This window comes from Morus notabilis, unplaced genomic scaffold (genome assembly GCF_000414095.1).
Source record: "Morus notabilis unplaced genomic scaffold, ASM41409v2 Scaffold274, whole genome shotgun sequence".
NCBI lineage: Eukaryota > Viridiplantae > Streptophyta > Magnoliopsida > Rosales > Moraceae > Morus > Morus notabilis.
The window spans coordinates 448,862-469,321 of NW_010358785.1; the positions used below are offsets into that span (position 1 = coordinate 448,862).

Genomic DNA, 20,460 nt, shown 5'->3' on the forward strand with positions numbered 1-20,460 from the left:
ATCGAAGAATATTAGAAATATGTAGGATTTATTCGTTCTTTTGTTTTAATCTATTTTGCGGTTTGAACATTTTTAAAATCAATAAATAATATGTCCACTTTGATATGAATTCATAATAGTATTATTAGAAGATCAGGACATATTTACTTCATATACTTAAAATTAAATTCTTAATTTTATTACAGTATTTTTCAATAACAAAATTAGGATTACGTTAAATTGAAAGTGAATCACTTTAAATCTCAATGTTCTATTTTATTTTCTTACTTTAATTACGTCATATCTATATTAATTCTGACGTGATTTGCATTTATTAGATGGAAGATTTATTAATACCTTGTTGACGAATTTTTACCATCACAGGAAAAGAATTCTTCCCTTGTAATTCACCTTTTTCGTTTTAGTGGATTTTAACCAAATTAAAGCACACACTGCGAGTAGGATAAATCTGGAGTAAAAAAGGTGTAAAAATAAAAAGTTATCTGTTAGCAGGACACAATTTTCAAGCATATAGGAAATGGCTTTTGCTAATCTGAAAACGTACTGTGGTTCTCTTTTTCACCACAAATATTTCACTGTGCAGAAATTCCGATTCCACATGTCACAAAACAAATAGAAACAGGATTTTGTTGGTCCAAGGTCCTCAAATAAATCGTTGTCTCGTACACACGGCATTAATTATTTGTCCCCAAGCATGTTGCCTGTCCAGAATTATTACTGGTTCTTTTTTCTGGTCCTGATATCTTGCCCTTGCCGTGTCTAAGCAACAATTTAACGACATATTGAAAACGTTGGAGTAAATTACAACTCAACGCGGAAATATGCAGGCTCTTGAAGAGAGAAGAAGAGAAAAGGAAGAGTCAGAAGAGGATGATCGAGATTTTGAGGATGAGGATAAAATTGGAGCGTCTAAGAGAAAGTGGTGGAAAAGGGCTCTCAGCTTGTTGATGAGAAATGAGACTGGTGAGGGCAGTGCTCATCAGCAGTTTGGGAGAGACATCGTTATGAGTGAAAGCAGAGGTACTACTTCGTTTTTGGATCGCCTTGTCATTCATCCTGATAACTGGTACGACGTTTTTCTAATTAACTTAACTTTTTTTTTCGATCTTAATGAACAATTTTTCTCATCCACTTTGTTACGAAGTTTATATGTTGTTATGTGTCTTATGTGCTGTTTCTTACTTCTTGTGCTGAGTCCCTTACCATTATGATCCTAGGATAGGCTAGGACTTCACCGAAACAAAAACGAACCATGAATTGATTTTTGTCTTTCATTTTAGAAAACGAAGTAGAAGAAAAACTGTTTTGTGTCTATTTGGACGAAGACAATGTTGGAAAGGTGAAATTTGGGAAGACGCTATGTTCTGTGAATGAACAAATACGACAATAGGTTGTAAAGGACTTTGCGGGTATACATTTTGTTTGTGCCAAAAAAGTTAAAACGCCATCCGAATCATGTGATTAGTAATTGTCATTTCACTTTTTTCTCATTAGCCATCTTTCCCTCCGGTTGAACTTGAAGTCCGTATTATTATCTATGCAAAAGTCCAGGGGAGCAAAAGAGTCCCTTTTATCTTTAACTAGTTGAAGCACGCATAGTATTCAGTACTAGTACTAGAGATGTCAAACGTGCCGGGCCGGTACGGCACGTCTGACCCATGCCCTTGCGGGTTTGGGCTGTGCCTGGCACAGTTCTGCACAAGTACAGGGCCGTGCCGGGGCCAGTTCTGAAGAAAAAATCTCAGGCTCGTGGCCCTAGTCCATAAGGGCTAGGGCCGGGCTTGGGCCTAGGTCTGGCCCCGGCCATTGTAATTTTTTTCCAAAATTTAATTAAAAAAATATATATCATATGCTCCCAAAAGATGTGATTTTATTGAATTGAGATAATATGAATAAGTACACATAAATGACTGCCTTGTTAAAAATCTTCCCAAGTAAAACCCGTAAAGAGATCGTGACAAAACTTTAGCTAAGGAAAAAAGAGTGCAGTAGGAATAGGAAATTACAAACTTAAGTGCTTTTAGAAGATTATGTTATTTCTAAGTTAGAAAAATAGTCTTGCATTGAATCATCCGTGTATTGTTGTTTTCATCTTCTGACATCTTCTTAGTTTTTATGCATTATGCTTCTCTTCTCGTCAAGAATTCGTTTGCTTGCACTAATGCTTGCTCCGATGCTACCGTTGACACTTGAGTTGTTAGAATGTTATGAGCTATTACGGACAGTGTTGAAAAATGATTAGTCTTGCTCTTCCACCACTATAAGATGTCTAGTTTGTCATCATCGATTACAAAATTTGCTTCAAAATATTTTACTAGTCCGGTAGACGCTTGTATTGATGACAATCCTGCCGTTTTCTCTTTCTTCCTCAAGAAACTTCACGACGATCCTTTAGGTCCCGAACTGTTAGTTGACGTCGAAGTTCCATGTTCTTTTTAACCTGTGCTGTATTTTACTTCATACAAACTAAATACCTTTTCTAACATTTTCTTAGTGTCAGTAATAGTTAGTTGCATATCAATTCTTAAATTTTCTGCTGTAGTAGTCATAAAGATTCAGTCTTATTTACTCTGCACCTAGGATCTAAAATGGTTGCTAATGCATATAACATAGGACGACCAGACCAATACTTTTAAATTTAGTTTCCATTAGCTTAACTATGTCTCTAAAAAGTACTGTATCCCTATAATAAGAAAATATTTCTGAAATATTAAATAGTTGATGTAAAACTAAATGTGGAGTAGGATAATAAACTCTAGAAAGTAATTCAATAGCATTGTAAAAAACTTCTAGAAATTTAAAAAAAATACTCACCAATCTGCCAATTTGTATCGAAAATTAAAAGTTGATCGTTATTACTGTTTACATACGTTGTGATGAGCTTTGAATACGGGAGTGTAGCCTTCAACATTAAATAGGTAGAATTCCACCTATGTCTCACGTCTGTTGGAAACTTTCTTAGACGCATATGACTATTCCTGCAATATTATTTGAATTCTTGGAGCCGAGCTCCAAAATTAGATGTGAAGGATAAAGATTCTTTAATATTTGTTAGATTAGCTGAAATATTTTCAATTATTGCCTGAACTACTAAATTGATTATGTGACACGCACACCATTGATGAAAAATTTCCCTCTCAAATGCTGGTTTCAAACTACACTTAAACATGTTAATTGCAGCCTGTTAGCTGACTCAGTGTCAAAACTAATAGTTAAAACTTTATCTTCTATCCCATAAAACCTAAAAATTTTCATTATTGTACTAAAAATAGCTGATGCCTTATAAGGATATGGACATAAACAAAAACCTATTGTATTTTTTTTATAAAATTCATTCGTCATCAACATAATGCGCCGTGATGTATAAATATTCAGTTTTATTGCACCCCTCCCATAGATCAGAAATACAAGATACAATAGTATTAAAAGTCATAAAATTATCAACAAGAAATTATCTCATTGCATAAAACACTTTCATGCAATCAGAACGAGTTGTGTTTCTACTTACCCGTTTAAATTGTGGACATAAGGCCGTCTGTATGAATTCTTCGAACGATGCATCATCTGCAAAAGAAAGAGGCAATTCGGCACTAGATAGAAATTTAGCTAGTGCCTCATGAGCACGTTGTGCATCGTATGTAAAATTTTGCAACCCCTGTGATGTGAGTGATAGTGTTTGTTGGCAGGAGTCCATACTCCTACCTTGGTGCAACGGTAGACATACTTTCCAATGTCTATCCAGATAACCAATACCCCCACCATTTTTATTAGAAAAATATTTTTTACAATACTTACATACCGCACGAATTTCCATTTCACCTGTTTTTGGATTTGGTCGGGGCTCCTCTATGAAATGCTGCCATGCAGGAGAAGTTCGTGGTCTTTTTCCCCTAGTGCGTTCTCTAACTTCCTCGTTGTGCACTGAAGCATTATCTACCGGAGCATTTTCTGATTCAGTGGGGGTGGGGTTGGGAGGCATCATTTCATCCTCAAAAAATGGCTCATCACCAAGCTTAGGAAGAGCAGTGAAATCAGGGAAGTTTGATGCGACCATTTTCTGGAAATTGATTGAACTTAAACTTTGTAAATGAAAGAGCAAGAAAATGAGTGATCGCAAGAAAAAAGCTTAGAATCAAAATCAAATAAACAAGATGAGAGATAGAATGAGAGTGAGATGAAAAGTTGAGAGTGAATTATTGTGTGGGATTTATGGTGAAATTAAAGGGTATTTATAGGGGATTTTTTGGGGGTTTTCAGATTGTGACCTTTGGGCCTTTCACGGGCCCAATGGTTGGCCCGTGACGGGCCTAATGGAAGGCCCGTCAGGGGCCGACTGTTGGGCCCCCGAAGGGCCCAACGGTCACAATCCGAACGGGCTTTAGGATGTTTCGCGGGCCGTTTTGAGGGCCTGGGCCAGGCCAAACAAGGGCCGAATCTGGGCTTGGGTTGAATTGGGCTTGGGCCGGGCCGTGGGCCTTCACGGGCTAGGGCTGGGCTTGCGCTGCAGGCTGAGAAGCTGAGGCCCAGCCTTAGCCCATCAAATGTGCCGGGCTGACACAGCCCGTAATAGTACCGTACCGGACCGTGCCGAATTCGGCACTATTACAGGCTGGGCCGGGCCGTCCATGGACGGCCTGGCCCATTTGACAACTCTATTCAGTACATTATGTTTTTTTAGATATACATTTAAAAAAAAGAAATATTAACAATAAGAAAAAATGTTTAGTCAATATTTGATATAAGTTATCTAAATAAGAGCATATTAAGGAGTGGGGGAGTTTAATAAGGTGCAATTAAAAAACATAAAATTTAAAAATCTAACAACACATAAAAGAGCCAAAGCTTTTCTGGTAGCTCCTCCACTTATCTTTTTTTAAAATTTTTTTTTGTTTCTTTTGTGTTTTTTAAAAATATATTGTTCTTCACTTTACTCCTATGAGAGTAATTTTTTTGCATTTGTTCCTATTTTATTTTAGTTAGTTAAAATAATTTTCTTCAAAGAATAAAGCTAAGGACACTAACTCAAATCCTAACTATTGTGTGCTAACTGATGTGGTATGTGAGTTATCATTATTTTATTAGTAGATGTTTAAAACTGAAAGGTCTGTTTTTTACGCAGGCGTTCTAGAGAGTGTTATAACACTTTCTATAACACTGATGATTAACTATAATGATTATGTGCAGAAACGTCAAAGTAATCAAGTAAGAAATAATAATATAGAAACATAAAGAACACCAGGAATTGATATCGCAGTTTGGTGTGCATACCTATATCTGCGGGCCACGCCCAAACAGTGAATAATCCACTAAGTCTCAAGATTACAAACATCAACCAGACTTATACACCTAAAGACTCCCTCTTTGATGTTGCTGCTGCCGTGTCGAATCTCCTTAATGACCTTGTCTAGCAAGTACAACTCGTCTTCAAACTGCACGGTGAAATCCCATCGGCTGACTTCTAATCATTCTCCCGAAGGACGAAATCAATGAACACTCTTGAAGGCTCACAAATGCATAGACTTTTTCTGAATATTTCACTGTAAAACCATGGTCAAAAGTGAGCTGAAATAAAACCTTAATATAAAGTTCCAATCTTTCACACATATTTTCCTCATCGATTTTCTACCAAGGAATTTCCATGCTTTTCTCTCAACAATTTTGTATCTTATCACCTTATTGAATTTGGTCTCAAATACCAATTAGGTTCAGATTCTCTTTTCCCATTTTGGTGGTCAACTAAATTCCAACTCACGGATTGATATGATTTCTACCACACCAACTAAGGACTCTCCCATGCAAGGTAGGTCTCCAATAATCAACTCATTAAGACAATCAATCTAATATTCTTTCCTCAAATATCTCTCTCATCAAATGTACATTTGTCTTCATGATTGTCCAAAATCTCTTCATGATAGGCTCAAAAGTATCAAATCCTGATTGTACCTATTTTTGAACTTTTACAACTAATTGTCAATAAATTACCAACTAATAAAAATTATGACAAAAACATTGTCATGTCATTACTCTTCTTTAAATGTGTCCCTACTTTATTTTTTTTATCAATTGTTATCTTTAAACACATTTCTTTTTAAAATAAATTCAAAAATTCTTAAATGGTATAAATAAATTTCTCATTAGTCGGTAAACAATAAACTTTCTAGGTATCTCTAACATAACAATACGTGCGGAGCATGTTATAAAACTAGTAAAATAAAAAAAAAAACAAAGGATTAAATTGCATGTTTCAATTAAAACATGCATTTTAATTAAATAAATGTGTGTGTGAAAATAATATTTGAATAGGGACATATACGAGAGAAATTATATGAATATAGGTAAATAACATGTTTAGTATTTACGAGACAAATAACAGCACATGCCGCTAAACAAAATGTGCAAGTGATAAGATATTTGAGAACAATTACTTATAGTAGGGCAATTAGAAAAAAAAATATATATATATATATATTTATATTTATGAGGATTTCTTATGAGAAAAATATTAATTTAAAGTATCATATGAAAAACATAATATATAAATAGGACTCATTTGAGAAAGAATATTTTCACGTCATCAAATTAGGTAAAGGCATTTTAATAAATTATGATTAAAACATAAAATCTTTTTTTTTAACGAGACGAATAGAACATTTCAACCATGTTATTTTCACATATTTTGATGAAAAACTTTAAATAAAATTTAATTTTTATTAAAAAATACTATAATAAAAAGATTAATTTATTATTCAAACTGTAAAAAGAAAAGAGCATTTATAAAATAAAAAATAATAAGAATAACAAAAAATTTCTGTCAAATAAAATAAAAAAGTATAAAATAAAAGTAAGCAAAAAAGCAAATGAATTGAAATGCGCGTTCCACTTAAAACATCTGTTTTGATGAAATATGCGCGCGCGCGGTTCTATGTGTGAGAGAGAGAGAGAGATAGTACAATTGGAGTAACAGGAGTATCTCAGAAAAGCAAATTAAAAAACAATTAAAGTATATTGCTGTTCATTTCGCCGATTCAAGTTTAGAATTTGAGTTTTGTTACAGTAAAAAGTTCTCAAAAATAATCACATCTAACTTTTTTACTATAGTAAAAACCTCTCACATAAAGTCATATCTCAATTCGAATTAAAAACTCGAATTAACGAAATGAACGGGCCGTTTTTAATTAAAAAAAACTTAAGGGATATATTTAAAAGAAATTATTTTAATTAAAAAACTATTTTAGAGGATTTTATTGTGAAAAAAAAATGAAGTGTCAAAAATATTTAAGAGAAAACAAATAATAAGCAAAAAATAAATAAGGAAAATAGAAAAAAGTTAAAGAAAAGGAAAAAAAGAGAGAAAGTTTGGGCCGTTCAGTTCGTTGATTCGAGTTTTTAATTCGAGTTGAGACGTGACTTTATGTGAGAGCTTTTTACTGTAGCAAAAAAAGTTAGATGTGATTGTTTCTGAGAGCATTTTACTGTAACAAAACTTGAATTTTAAACTCGAATCGGTGAAATAAATGAGACATTTATTTGTTTTTTTGTTTTTTTTCAAAGAATGAAAAATAGGACACATACTGCATCTTTAAAAGCCAAGTTCAAAGGGGACTTGCTCTTTTGATTATATACAAGTAAAAGATTAATGTTATGTTTAATAGGAGGAATGTAAAATAAAAGTATAAGTAAAATAGTTAGGTGAATGAAGTAAAATAATAAAAATGAGGTTTTCTTTCATGTTGTTTAGTAATGATGAATAATTTAAGGTTACAATAGTTATTTTATATCAATTTTACTTGTTAATTTTTTTCGTTCTTATTTTCTTCTTAAAGTTGAAAGGAATGAAAAATTATGGACCCTATGAATTTACAACTTTCTTCCCCATTTCTTTCTTACTAAACAACCTAATTTTTTTTTTCTCTTTAAAATCGTTCTTTCAATTTCTTTCCTCTCCCGGAAAAAAATTCACAAAATAAAATATAAAACATTAAAAGTAAAAAATAAAGACAAAAAAAAAAGAGATAGATGAGGGGTTGTTACGTCGCACCGCCTGGTGATCGTTTTACCATGAGCTCGTGACAGTTCGGATCCCACTCACTTTTGGCGGCAATTAGACAACATTTTGGCCCTGTTTGGTTTACTTGTGAGTAACTGGAAAAGAAAATTGTGGAAACTAAGAGCTCGTTTAGTTAGAGGATTCATTCTCTGATTTGAATCATAATTTATAATTTTTTACAATATTTTTTCTCATAAAAAATAAACGTGAATAAAATATGATACTAATATTATAGTTTTAATCCATGAAACGCGTCTAAGAAAAAAGAGAATGTGATTGTGCCCGCAGGTGGTACGTGGCGTGGACGCATTTCATACTGATATGGGCGGTGTACTCGTCGTTCTTCACTCCTCTGGAGTTCGGCTTCTTCCGTGGCCTACCGGAGGACCTCTTCCTCCTCGACATCGCGGGCCAATTCGCCTTTCTCGTCGACATCTTCGTCCGCTTCTTCGTCGCCTACCGCGACTTCCACTCCCATCGCATGGTCTACGACCGCAACCTCATCGCTCTAAGGTCCCAATCCATTTTCAAAACTCAAATTCCTTTTCTGCCTTTTTCAATCTCTCTCTAATGTTCTTGTTAGATCTGCATTTTTTCAGGTACATGAAGTCTCGCTTCACCGTTGATATGCTCGGTTGTCTACCTTGGGATGCTATCTTCAAGGTATTTAGCTTTGATTTCACATTGGTACTTTCTTAGTTGCAACAAGTGAATATTTAAATTGAATTAAGACTTGCATTTCCCAATGGTGTATATTTTGTGGAAATTTTTTTTTTTTTTTCACTATGTACTCGAGAGTGGACAACGGACTTCTGACTTTCACTTTGACAAACCGGACTCTTTTAAGTTTGAAAATTCGTTACGATTGTGGCTTAGTATCTAGCAAACGTCAAGTAAGAGATAAAGATCAAATACACCTAAAATTTTGAGTTGAGTGGCAAGTTGGATATTTACACACGCGCACACACGTAATTTTTCATTTTCTTTTTAAAAAAGATTTTGGCATTTGTAATCCTGATCGCCATCCACTAAGTGACGTTCATTACCGATTAGATTGCATTACCAAAACTTGTCAAGTATATGGTCCTAAATACCAAAATTTAATGTTTGTGGTCCTACCTCGCAAATGACTAAAAGTTCAATATGCATTGGTGAAATTTACATTTTAATGTCTGTCAACTGCGAAGATATAATCGTTAAGCTTTGCAGAAATTCTAATAGTCTTAAGCATTTGTATTTTGTTTTTGGGTTTTCAGTGTTCGATGTATATGGAAAATTCTTCTTTTCAAATATAATAGTTTGGAATCTAATAGTTCTTAGTTTTGTTAGTCAATACCAATTTCAATCAATTTGACCTACTGTGTCACCAGTATCTTCAGTTTTGTTTTCTTCTTCATTCTCAGCCATTGGAGTTTTACATTATAATTGTTATTTTTTTGAGTTAATTGAAATTTGTCTGAATTCTCAAGCACTTAATTGCTTTGATTAATATCAGAGATATAAATTTCTGTTGGCCTTCCTTATAGTTTATGTGGGTATAATAACCAGTTATCTCAGCACTTAAATGCTGATTTCAACCCACCCGTGTTTTTCCAGGCTTCTGGGAAAAAAGAGCCGGTAAGGTACTTGTTATGGATTAGACTAAGTCGAGCCTGTAGAGTCACAGAGTTTTTCGAGAAATTGGAAAAGGATATCCGGATGAATTACCTGTTTACGAGGATTACGAAGCTTTTTGTGGTTGAACTCTACTGCACGCATACTGCTGCATGCCTCTTTTATTATCTTGCTACCACTGTGCCTCGTTCTCAAGAAGGATACACATGGATAGGAAGTTTGAAGATGGGTGACTATAGCTATTCAAACTTTAGAGATATTGATCTGTGGAAGCGTTACATAACCTCACTCTATTTCTCCATTGTTACCATGGCGACAGTCGGTAAGCTTCTTCTAAATATGCTTGAGGTTACATTTAATTGTGCTATCTATTTATTTATATCTTCAATGATTGATTGTTAAAATGTTGTTTCTAAGACACAGATCTAGCCGACTGCATTATAACTAACAGGGAGGACTGTCATTGGATTGCACTTAGGCTTTGGTGTGAAATTTGATCGAACACAATGCATTGATGCCGATGCAAAGTAGGAATCTTGTCGTCTTGGCTGTCACAATAGAGCTATGTTAAACCATTATCCCATATCCATATCTGTGATTAAGGAAAATGTTATATCTTAGCCATTCCTTCGTTCTGGTTGCATCATAAGGAGCAAATGTTGGTGATCTTGTCGAGAAGAAAGCGCTAATTCTTGTTTAGGGCTAAAGACAATAGTGCATTTATAATTTTCAAAATATTGAATTGAATGTATCCATAATGACTTGGCTTTGTTAAATGTTTTTACTTGCCCTGAATAATGGTACTATGACTTATACTTGTGATTAGCCCTGTAGCATATGATCTTAGAATTTAGATAGGTGAATGGCCAAAACAACTATTTAGAAGAACACATAATTACATGCTTCTATAATGAGAATAGTTTTATATAGAATTATTCTCATTATAGAAGCATGCAACTACAATAGATGACAATAGTTGTATTATCAAAAAAAGAAAATAAAAACAAATGATGACAATAGTTGTGAAGAGGCACTTGCCATTTTTGTTCAATACTCTGCATTCACCTCTCTGTTCTATGAGATAATGAGATAGAAACATAATAATCATGAACAACATAGAATTGGTTTTTTTAGCACTTAACTCAGTTCTCTCTCCCAACCACCAACTAGCTGTACATGTTCGTTAGAAAGGACACTGCAGTTATTTGCCAGGGAAGCTGATCGGACAACAGGTTAACTTCGGTGAAGATGGATTGTTGTTCAGTACATTTGCTTGTATTAGCTGTCAATATTTTGCTATAGATTGCGGAGTAATAAAAGTTTGCGAAAGAAAATGGGGCTAAGGAAAATTAACTTTAGTGATTTGCTTTGGAGCAGACCTCTCCTACATGTTAGGCAGAGTACTCATCATAAATCTTGGTTCATTTTCTTCTCTCTTCTATTGATCGCATTAGCCTAGAATTTATGTAGCTGAAAGAAAATAGCTAAAAGCACGCAAGTGAGTAACCTCATGCATGATTTGTGAAATCAAACTTGGCCAAGCAAAAATGTGAATAAGTATAAATTATTGCTAAGTGTCGTCATTATTCCATTTGGCGTCAACTTGTTGAAACTATATATGTAGTCGTTTATAGGCTGCACTGGAGGTTGATACAGTGATTCTACTACCTTTCTTCACCCTCAGTTAAGGATACCATTTTTAAGAGGATATTATGCACTGAAAGAAAGAAGTGAATTCGTTCTGGGCACTTCTAAGGAGTTTAAGGATTCAAATCTTTTCTTTTATGTTTGAATTGGACGGGCATATCGTATATGGAGTCTTCAGTTCTATTTGTGTTCTTTGCTATTTTAAGGGATCTGTTTTGTCTTTTGTTAAATAGGCTTTGTTTTTCATATTAGAGTACGATTTCCTCTCTGGTTACTATACTTTTTTGTTTCTTTTGGTAAATTCTTTTGTCTTATAAAAATAATAATAATAAAATAAATTTTAATTCTTGGAGATTTTGATGGAAGAGGAGTTGCAGGGGTTTCTGGGTAAGAGCCACTACTTTAGGTGACTGGTATAGTCTTCCTTAGTTCATACCTTTATTGCTTTCCAAGTTGTTACCTATCCTGAATTTTTACTTTAATTAGTTTGCATCCTTAAAATTTAGTTTATGCCCCGTTTTGAAGTTCTTTTAATTCTCTTCATTACTCACTCCCTCTTCCTCTTGCTTACATTCTTTTTACGCCTTTACTAGAATATGTGAAACTGGCTTGCTTCTTTTAAAACCCTCCAAGTAAAAGTAATGTTGACTAAGAAAATGATGGCTTCTTAAATTAAATTATTGCCAGCAGATATATAGATCCATAGTCATGTTAAGAGAATATGCACATTATGAGTTGATCTCTAATTTATTTTCCGCTATCAGTCATAATGGTTTTCTGTTCCTCATTTTCATGTTATAGATTGATCCATACATTTTTGTGTGATTAAGTAATTATTTTGATCCTTCATTTTCTTTTTTGTTGCTTGAATTAAAGTTTTTTCTTCTTCTTCTCTCTCTCTCTCTCTCTCTCTATGTGCTTGATTTAAAATTGAGATGCGCTCTTACATTCTTTTCATGTAATAAATGTTTTGTTTGCCTTATAATGGAAAAGTTCTAATAAACTTTTTCACATATTCACGGTGTTATGGGTTTCTTTTCCTTATTTCTACAGGCTATGGAGATGTACATGCTGTGAATGTCAGGGAAATGATTTTCATAATGGTTTATGTTTCTCTAGACATGATTCTCGGTGCCTATTTACTTGGTAACATTGCAGCACTAGTAGTGAAAGGCTCAAACACGGAAAAGTTTAGAGATAAGGTGACTGAGCTTATCAAATACATGAACAGAAACAAACTCGACAAGAAAATAAGTAAGAAAATTAAAGACCATCTACGATTACAATTTGATCGCAGCTACACTGAGGCTTCTGTTCTTAAGGATATTCCAGTATCTATTCAAAACAAGGTATCTGCGTTTCTATTTTATTCAATCATCTTCTTTCCTTGATTGGGAGACTGAAAACAATAAATAGGATCTCGTTTACCCTAATTACAATATTCCAAAAACAAAAGAATTGGGGAAAAGAATCAGATTTCCGTTTAAGAAGAAGGAGAAGGAGAAGAAGAAGAAGAAGAAGAAGAAGAATAAAGGGGAGAAGCAGAAAGAGCTAAATATCATTTTCTTCTTTAATATTTTTGTTAAATAACATATTTTAAAATATTTATGTTGAAAACATATTTACCGTACGGTAAGTTTACCTATTTATTGAAAACATATGTACGGTAAGTTTACCTTGTAAATTTGCTTCGTAAATGAATCATTTGTCGTAGATATATACTATTTACCATAAATATTTAATTTATATATATATATATATATTTTTTTTTTAAATGACCTATACGCTGTAATTTCCCAGTTAAAAATGGTTTTGGTCTTGGCAACCCAACCAGTTTTTGTGGTTCATGACACAGTGGTCACCTTTGTGATCCATTGCGACCATCTTGGGTTGTGACCATGGTGGTCGCAAGTTGCGATCCGTGGTGGAGAGCCAATGATCCACTTTTTTTCCATATATTGTTTATGTTTTTTCTTTTTCTAATGAAAATTTCTTTTTTTATTTTTAAAGAAATAGTTAGAAATACAATTTTTATTTTTAAATAAATATTTATGGGTTAGGTGGGTATTTTAAGATTTTTTTTATTACTACTACTGGATATTAGACTAATAGTTTTAGTCAACTAATCGACATCAAAGGACAGGGTGATTTTCATGTGATTTGTAAAACTGAGGGTTCTTTTTAAAACACAGGTAGAAACCTGCATTTCAATACAATAAGAGATATTTTTGTAATTATTCCTTTTTGCTTAGGTGAAAAATGGTCCTACAAAATAGGCTCCGTAGACTCATCCTTGTCGTTCTGTTGTTTATAGAATGATTCATGCTGAAATTTATGCTTGCTAAGATAATCAGTTGGATATATTTATTTTTTTCGGGGATACTTGTCGTTCTTTCTGAACTTGTTTGTTTTATTTCTACATTAATATTTTTGTGTTGCCATATTGTGTCTCCATATTGAAATATATTGTTTCTTGTTGGCAGGTTTCACAGAACTTATATGAGTCGTATATTAAAGAAGTTCCTCTTTTCAGAGGCTGCTCCTCTGGATTCATAAAACAAATTGTGAGCCATTTTTTCCAATATGTCATTTAGTTTTCAGATTATCAAGGTTAGGCGATGATATCACTTTTTATCTTACATACTAATGACATATGTATGTAGCCTGATCATTTTTGAGTACCTATTATTGGGCTTGATTGAGGCTATAGTATATATATTTATTGTTTGCTGAATGCAATATCCTAAAATCTCAACGAAGAAAAGAGGCAATCCTGTGAAGGTTAAGGGGATAAATATGAGTGTAAAAAGAGGTAAGGGACTGTTTTATTTTAAGTTGCTTTGATTGAAAATTAGTTGATTGATTTAACTATTGGTCCAGTATTTTTTTTTTTTATTTGATGTAATGAACAAAGGTACAAATGTCATGTGTAGACATTTGTCATCTATATGTCATAGTAGTTTGATCTTTCTGTTTGTTGTCATTATCAAACACACCATTTATGTATAGTCTTAAATGAGTGTAAGAACCTTAAGCTTCCTTCTGTTAAAACAAAACTTGCCTTTTCTTATGGTTTAACAGGCAATCAGTGTTCATGAGGAGTTTTTCCTTCCAGGAGAAGTGATTGTAGAACAGGGAAACGTACTAGATCAACTTTATGTTGTATGCCATGGTTTGCTGGTATGAAATTCATTTTTCCCCCTTCTATTATCACCAGTACATCTTATAACACTTCTTATGTATTTGCATTGCAGCGTCTCCTTTTTGCTTGATATTTGTTTTTTTTTTGTCCTGAAATAATTCTGTGTTTGGGAAAGGTTCTTTGTTCGAATGTCTCATTAAATTGCACAATATACTAAATGATGGATCTTGGTGTTGTAGTAGTAAAGAAGACAACCTTTTTCAATTAATTCATATCACTTAAGATAGATGTCCTCCCCACATTCCTTTATTTATTTATTTATCTTTTTTTATAATTACCGCATTCCTGTTGTGATTTATTAGCAATTTTTGTCTAGAAAGCTGTGCACTTTATCCAATGAATATAAATTTGGCTGGTTCCATTACCACATATTTTTCAACAATCAAAATCAAGTACTGTTTACTGTTTAGAAAATTTATTACTTTTATCAATCTTATAGGCAATCTTTAACTTTTCATTGCGGGCGCTGAAAATATCATAGTGGGGAGTAGTTGAAACTAATAAAAAACTTTTAAAAAAAAATGCTTTGCTTTATGGTTACCTTGATTTTTTTCCTTATCTTGTTGTTTGATGATGCCTACAGGATGAGGTTGGAAAGGGTGAAGGTGATGAAACAGAAGAGTTCTATACAAAGCTGCAAACTTATAGTTCCTTTGGCGAGGTTTCTTTTCTATGCAACACTCCTCAGCGCTATACTATTGTGGTTCGTGAGCTGTGTAGAGTTTTGAGACTTGATAAAGAATCCTTTACAAAAATCCTGAACATATACTTTTTGGATGGGAGGAACATCTTGAACAACCTCCTCGAGGTAAATTACTATTCTTCTTTTTCTCTTACGGCCTTTTGACCATTATTTTCCTGTATTTGTAATGGTTGCAATATCGTGAGATTGAATAAATAAGTTGCTTGCCTTCTCATTGAGAGAGAACAAAAAAAAAAAAAAAAAAAAAAAAAAAAGAAGGAAAGAAAGAAAAGTTATCTACTGGATATTTCAAATTTGATTGAGTCAGCACCACTATAATACTTTTCTCAAATGGCAGGGGAAAGACGCGAGTATTTGTAAGAAGCTTCTGGAATCAGACATCACACTCTACATTGGAATTCATGAACTGGAATTGGCTACTAGGGTTAACTGTGCTGCCCATTCTGGAGACCTTTATCGAGTAAAGCGCTTGGTTGAAGCTGGGGCAGATCTAAACAAAACAGATTATGATGGTAGATCTGCTTTGGTAAGGAACGGTGCTTTTTTATGTATATGATGATAGACGAAAACATATAAATATGCATGTATATACCAAAATTAAAAAGGTATTTTTCTTCTCTTTTTCCTAGCATGTTGCTGCATCTAAAGGATATGGAGATATTACTGAATTCCTTATTGAAGGAGGAATCCATATCAATATATCAGGTGATCTTCTAGAATAGTTAAATTGGTATGCTTGCCCTGGTTAGTTTTAAAAGTAATTTTTTGTTTTGTTTCTTGAGGGTATCTCATCCTTTTCCCTTCTCATTGATAATATTATCAATGGAAGGAGTTTTTCTTATATACAACAACAACAAATACAAGCCTTAATCCCAAATTAATTAGGGCCGGCTATATGGATTTCTCGTTTTCAGTCTGCTCTATTAAACACGAGACCCTCCTGAAGTCGTAGATCTTGAAAGTCGTGCCTACCTACGTCAGCCGTAGTAATTCTTGGTCCACCCTTCGCTCTCCTAGTACTATGTATTTGGATGTTCTCCCAAGCACGAACAGGTGCATCTAATGATCTACGTTGTACATGCCCGTACCACCTCAGACGGTTTTCCCGCACCTCATCTTCTATTGGTGCTACACCTACTTTACTACGAATAACTTCATTCCGTATGCGATCCATCCTCTTATGGCCACTCATCCATCTTAACATATGCATCTCCACCACACTCATCTTGTATATTTGTTGTCTCTTGATGGCCTAACATTTACTACCATATAACATAGCTTGGCGAATTGTTGTCCTATAGAATTTTCCTTTCAACTCAATAGGCATCTTATCATCACATAAAACTCCCGTGGCATTCTTCCATGTAATCCACCCCGCCTTAATCCTATGTCCAATATCCTCATCTATATCCCCTTCACACTGCACTATGGACCCAAAGTACCTAAATTTCCTAAAAGCCCCAATCACCACACCATTCAAAGAAATTCTATCACTCTGATCTCTCAAATTACTAAACCTACAATGCATGTACTCAGTCTTCATTCTACTTAACTTAAATCCCTTCGTCTTAAGGGTCTGTCTCCATAATTTTAACTTACGGTTAATTCCCTCCCGATGTTCATAAACTAAAACTTTATCGTCTGCAAAAAGCATACACAAAGGAATCCCATCTTGAATTTCTCTTGTTAGCTCGTCCATCACGATAGTGAAAAGATAAGGACTAAGAGCGGAACCTTGATGAAGGCCAATCCGAATGGGAACTTTCGGATAAAAAAATAAAAAATTGAAAGTAACTTTCATAACAGAAATGGTGGACTATCTAAATAAATCAAGTAACAGAAGTTGATGGAATTGTGTGCCAGATAAGTTTGGAAACACTCCCTTACTGGAAGCTATCAAGAATGGTCATGATCAAGTAGTTTCATTGCTCACTGATGCTGGAGCTTCACTTACTATTGATGATCCTGGTAGTTTTCTATGTGATGCTGTGGCGAGAAGGGATGCGGACCTCCTTATAAGGATTTTGGACAAGGACATTAATCCAAACGCAAAGAATTATGATCACAGAACACCACTTCACATAGCTGCTTCAGAAGGGTTGTATGTAATAGCAGAACTACTATTAGACGCAGGAGCAAGTGTTTATGCAAAGGACAGGTAACAGTCTCAATTTCATTGTTTCCTTTCCCATTCCTGAAGTAGAAAAATGTCGCGATGGTGGAGAGGTTAATTTTGTTCCATGCATATTTCTTAAAACTGTCATGTCATCCTTGCTTTCTGTGGGCTTCCTCTTTGTTGAAATACAAGTCTACTTTCCCTAATGCAGTACCAACCCCACGAGCTCCTACTCATGGGTGGCTCTCGTGACGATCTATAATAGAAGTTATATAATGCTTGATACCACCAACCCCAAAATATCATTGGTTCACCGTTCTACATCATATTACCTCTACTCTTGTATGAAATCCTACTTTTCATTCTTTGGCCTGCTTTACCTGAATTTTAGCTACTGCATGCATGCAGATGGGGACATACACCGCTTGACGAAGTTCGTATAGGAGGAAACAAAAAGTTGATCAAGCTACTTGAGGTTGCAAGATCTTCTCAGTCATTGGAATTCTCCAAGTCTTCTCAGGAATTTCGAGGTACTAACGTTTATATCACTTGCACATTGCACAATCCTTGATATGAATTAGCTGCTCTATTAGATTCAGTTCTTTGTAAACTTTAGTCCAAGTCAACATACTCGGTAGGTCAGTACCTTATTTCTGAAGGATCATCCAATGTCTAGGAAAAGGGAAAGTATTGAAGAACAAAAGAAGAATAATCCACTAATACTATAGGCATTTATCGGTAGCAATAGTATTTAACTGTTGACATCTTGGAAGACTTTCTACAAATTTTCTTTTATTTCCCCCCATCGTTGGATAATCCTTATATGTATGAAATGCAGAAGTAGGTTACACACGCTATGAAACCACATGTTGATTGCAGAGCATCCCATTCATCATGGATTTGAAATATATTCGATATTTTTTCTTGATTCTTTTTTCTTTGGAATCTTGTTCAACGTTAGTGATTTTGGCCAAAGATTTGTTAGATTATAATAGAACTTCTTGAATAGAAAGTGTTTCAAGAAGGACCCAGAATATTGTGATTAAACTCAAAAATATGGATACATAACTGACCACCATTTCCGCTCCACGTTTGTTTCCATCATATGGCCCAAAATGTTTTCCTTTAATCTTAGCCAAACTATTATTTTTCTTCAGTTGCTTTCTGAAATTTAGGCTCTTGTTCTTTTAATTCGTTGACAGTCATTCTGTTTTCCAATAACAGATGATGCAGAATTGAGAAACGCATAGCATTCTCTTCAATTCATTGGATTCTAAAAGATAAGAGGAGTTGTTCATGAGCTCTTCAAAGCATTCAAGCGCTAATCAAGACAGCAGTGTAGCAACTAAAATCGTCGAGCGGCTTTTATCCTGAGATGGTGGTCCGAGTCCTTAGCATCAATGTGATTAAAGAATCAACAAACAATTATGGTTGTTGAAGACAAAATGGGTAGGTTTCTTTAAGTTATATGCGGTACTGGACTTGCTATAAGGAGGGTGGTTATTTATTGCCTCCTAATTTGGTTATGTTCATAACTAAACAAATCCATCTAAATGCTGAGAAATTATTCAATAGACCAGGTGTATGGTGTATCATGTCATTTTGCTTATGTGCTATACTTGACCAATAAAAAATTCATATTTTGATGTTTCAAAAATAAAAAAAGAAGTTAATATTTTGATGATGTGTTAATGTTAACTTTAAGTAATTACATTTACCTCTATTATCACTTTTGAAAGATGCGTTAACCAAACTTTGACCGAGAGTAAAATGACCCTTATAAATTAGAATTAGCCTTGAGAGTTTTGTTTCTTGTATTAAGATGAGTCTACTGGTGAAGAAACGTCAAAATCGACGTCGGGATAAAAATGTCAAAAGTCCCTTCTTTAGGGGCAAAATCATAATTTTAGGAAAATTTATGGCTCAACCTGTCAAGAGGATGCCAGAGCCTTACTGAGGCAGCAAAGGACTTCGGAAGTCGAAATTAGAAGCCATTGGTCACCTAGAAAGCCGTTAGGAGCAAAAAAATAATTTTGACTGCAAAAGGATAAAATAGTTAAATGGACATCGAGCCTTGAGTTTTGGCTCATAATCCACCAGGGCAGAACGTTTCCCATAGTATTTAAATTATATATTCCTGTGACATGATTATAATCATATGTTCACCTAAATAAGATGTTAAGGTAAAGAGATTAACTTAAGTGTCGTACTAGATCTCAGAAGTTGAATGGGAGGGTAATTACCCTCAGACTTCTAATGGGAGATTTATAACTGATAAAATTCATTATGACTGTGGCGTAGTCAGACTTGGTACGAGCTTATGGTCCTAATGATAATAAATGGATATTTCATAATTGAGCATAATTTGACATGCATTCTCTTAGGATGTTTTGCGTGAAAAATATTTTGTGAGGATATTTGTACTCATCAAGCATTAACTTGCTGTGTTGTTCATGTTGAAGGTATAACGGGTTAAATTGCGCACCTCAGATTTTTTGATGGATTGGCTATCTGACGCAGGTTGATGGGGGCAATGATATTGGATACCACTACGCAAATAATTTCTGTACTAAAAGTATTTTTCCCACTAGGATATATGTTAAGTTCTGAAAGTTTGAAGTTTAAGTTATTTACTTAGATTAAAAATGTCTCACTTAGAAATATGTATATGATTTTTGAAAGTTGAGAAATTTTCATAAGGAAATTAGAATGTAACTTATTAATTGGGTAACCTAAAGTTTATTATTTATAGTATTTGCTCTTAAAAGATTAAATTTGTAAATTAAAATAACTATTGATTATAAAATAATGATATACTTGTTGTAGCATTATAAGCACATGAAATTAACTTTTGAAGTTATAGTTACTCAGATAAATAAGTCGCCTATAAATAAGTCGTCTCTAATATACGGTCTAAGTTTATTTCCCCATATCATAGGTAAGAAGTACAATGATATGGAGTTATATTAATAATTTGAAAGTTCTAAAACTTGAATTTATACATTTGTATTTATTTTGGGGTTTTGGAAGTCTCTAAGTGTTGAGGAAAAATAAACTGAAACAAAAATAACAAAAAAATAGAGAAGACAAATATTTTCATGGGTCAAAAAAATTTTCTATGTCCTCGAGAA

General features: G+C 33.9%; 1 protein-coding gene across 4 annotated transcripts; it reads left to right on the forward strand.

Annotated features, from left to right (window-relative positions):
* The first annotated feature begins 672 nt into the window (after positions 1-672).
* LOC21402284 (potassium channel SKOR) lies at positions 673-19,948 on the forward strand. Of its 4 annotated transcripts, XR_002901755.1 has the most exons (14): positions 674-1,066; positions 8,336-8,560; positions 8,647-8,710; positions 9,644-9,983; positions 12,362-12,657; positions 13,792-13,872; positions 14,390-14,488; positions 15,094-15,318; positions 15,551-15,739; positions 15,843-15,918; positions 17,077-17,371; positions 17,738-17,859; positions 18,554-18,778; positions 19,792-19,948. XR_002901755.1 is itself a non-coding variant. In XM_024162568.1 (13 exons), the coding sequence occupies exons 1-13, from the start codon at positions 822-824 to the stop codon at positions 18,577-18,579; spliced, it is 2,283 nt and encodes a 760-aa protein (XP_024018336.1). In that variant the 5' UTR covers positions 674-821; the 3' UTR covers positions 18,580-18,980. The 4 variants fall into 4 exon arrangements, 3 of the variants coding, with proteins under 3 accessions (XP_024018337.1, XP_024018338.1, XP_024018336.1); XM_024162568.1 differs by lacking the exon at positions 19,792-19,948 and having other exon boundaries at positions 18,554-18,980; XM_024162569.1 differs by lacking the exons at positions 18,554-18,778; positions 19,792-19,948 and having other exon boundaries at positions 673-1,066; positions 17,721-17,853.
* The last annotated feature ends 512 nt before the right edge of the window (positions 19,949-20,460 follow it).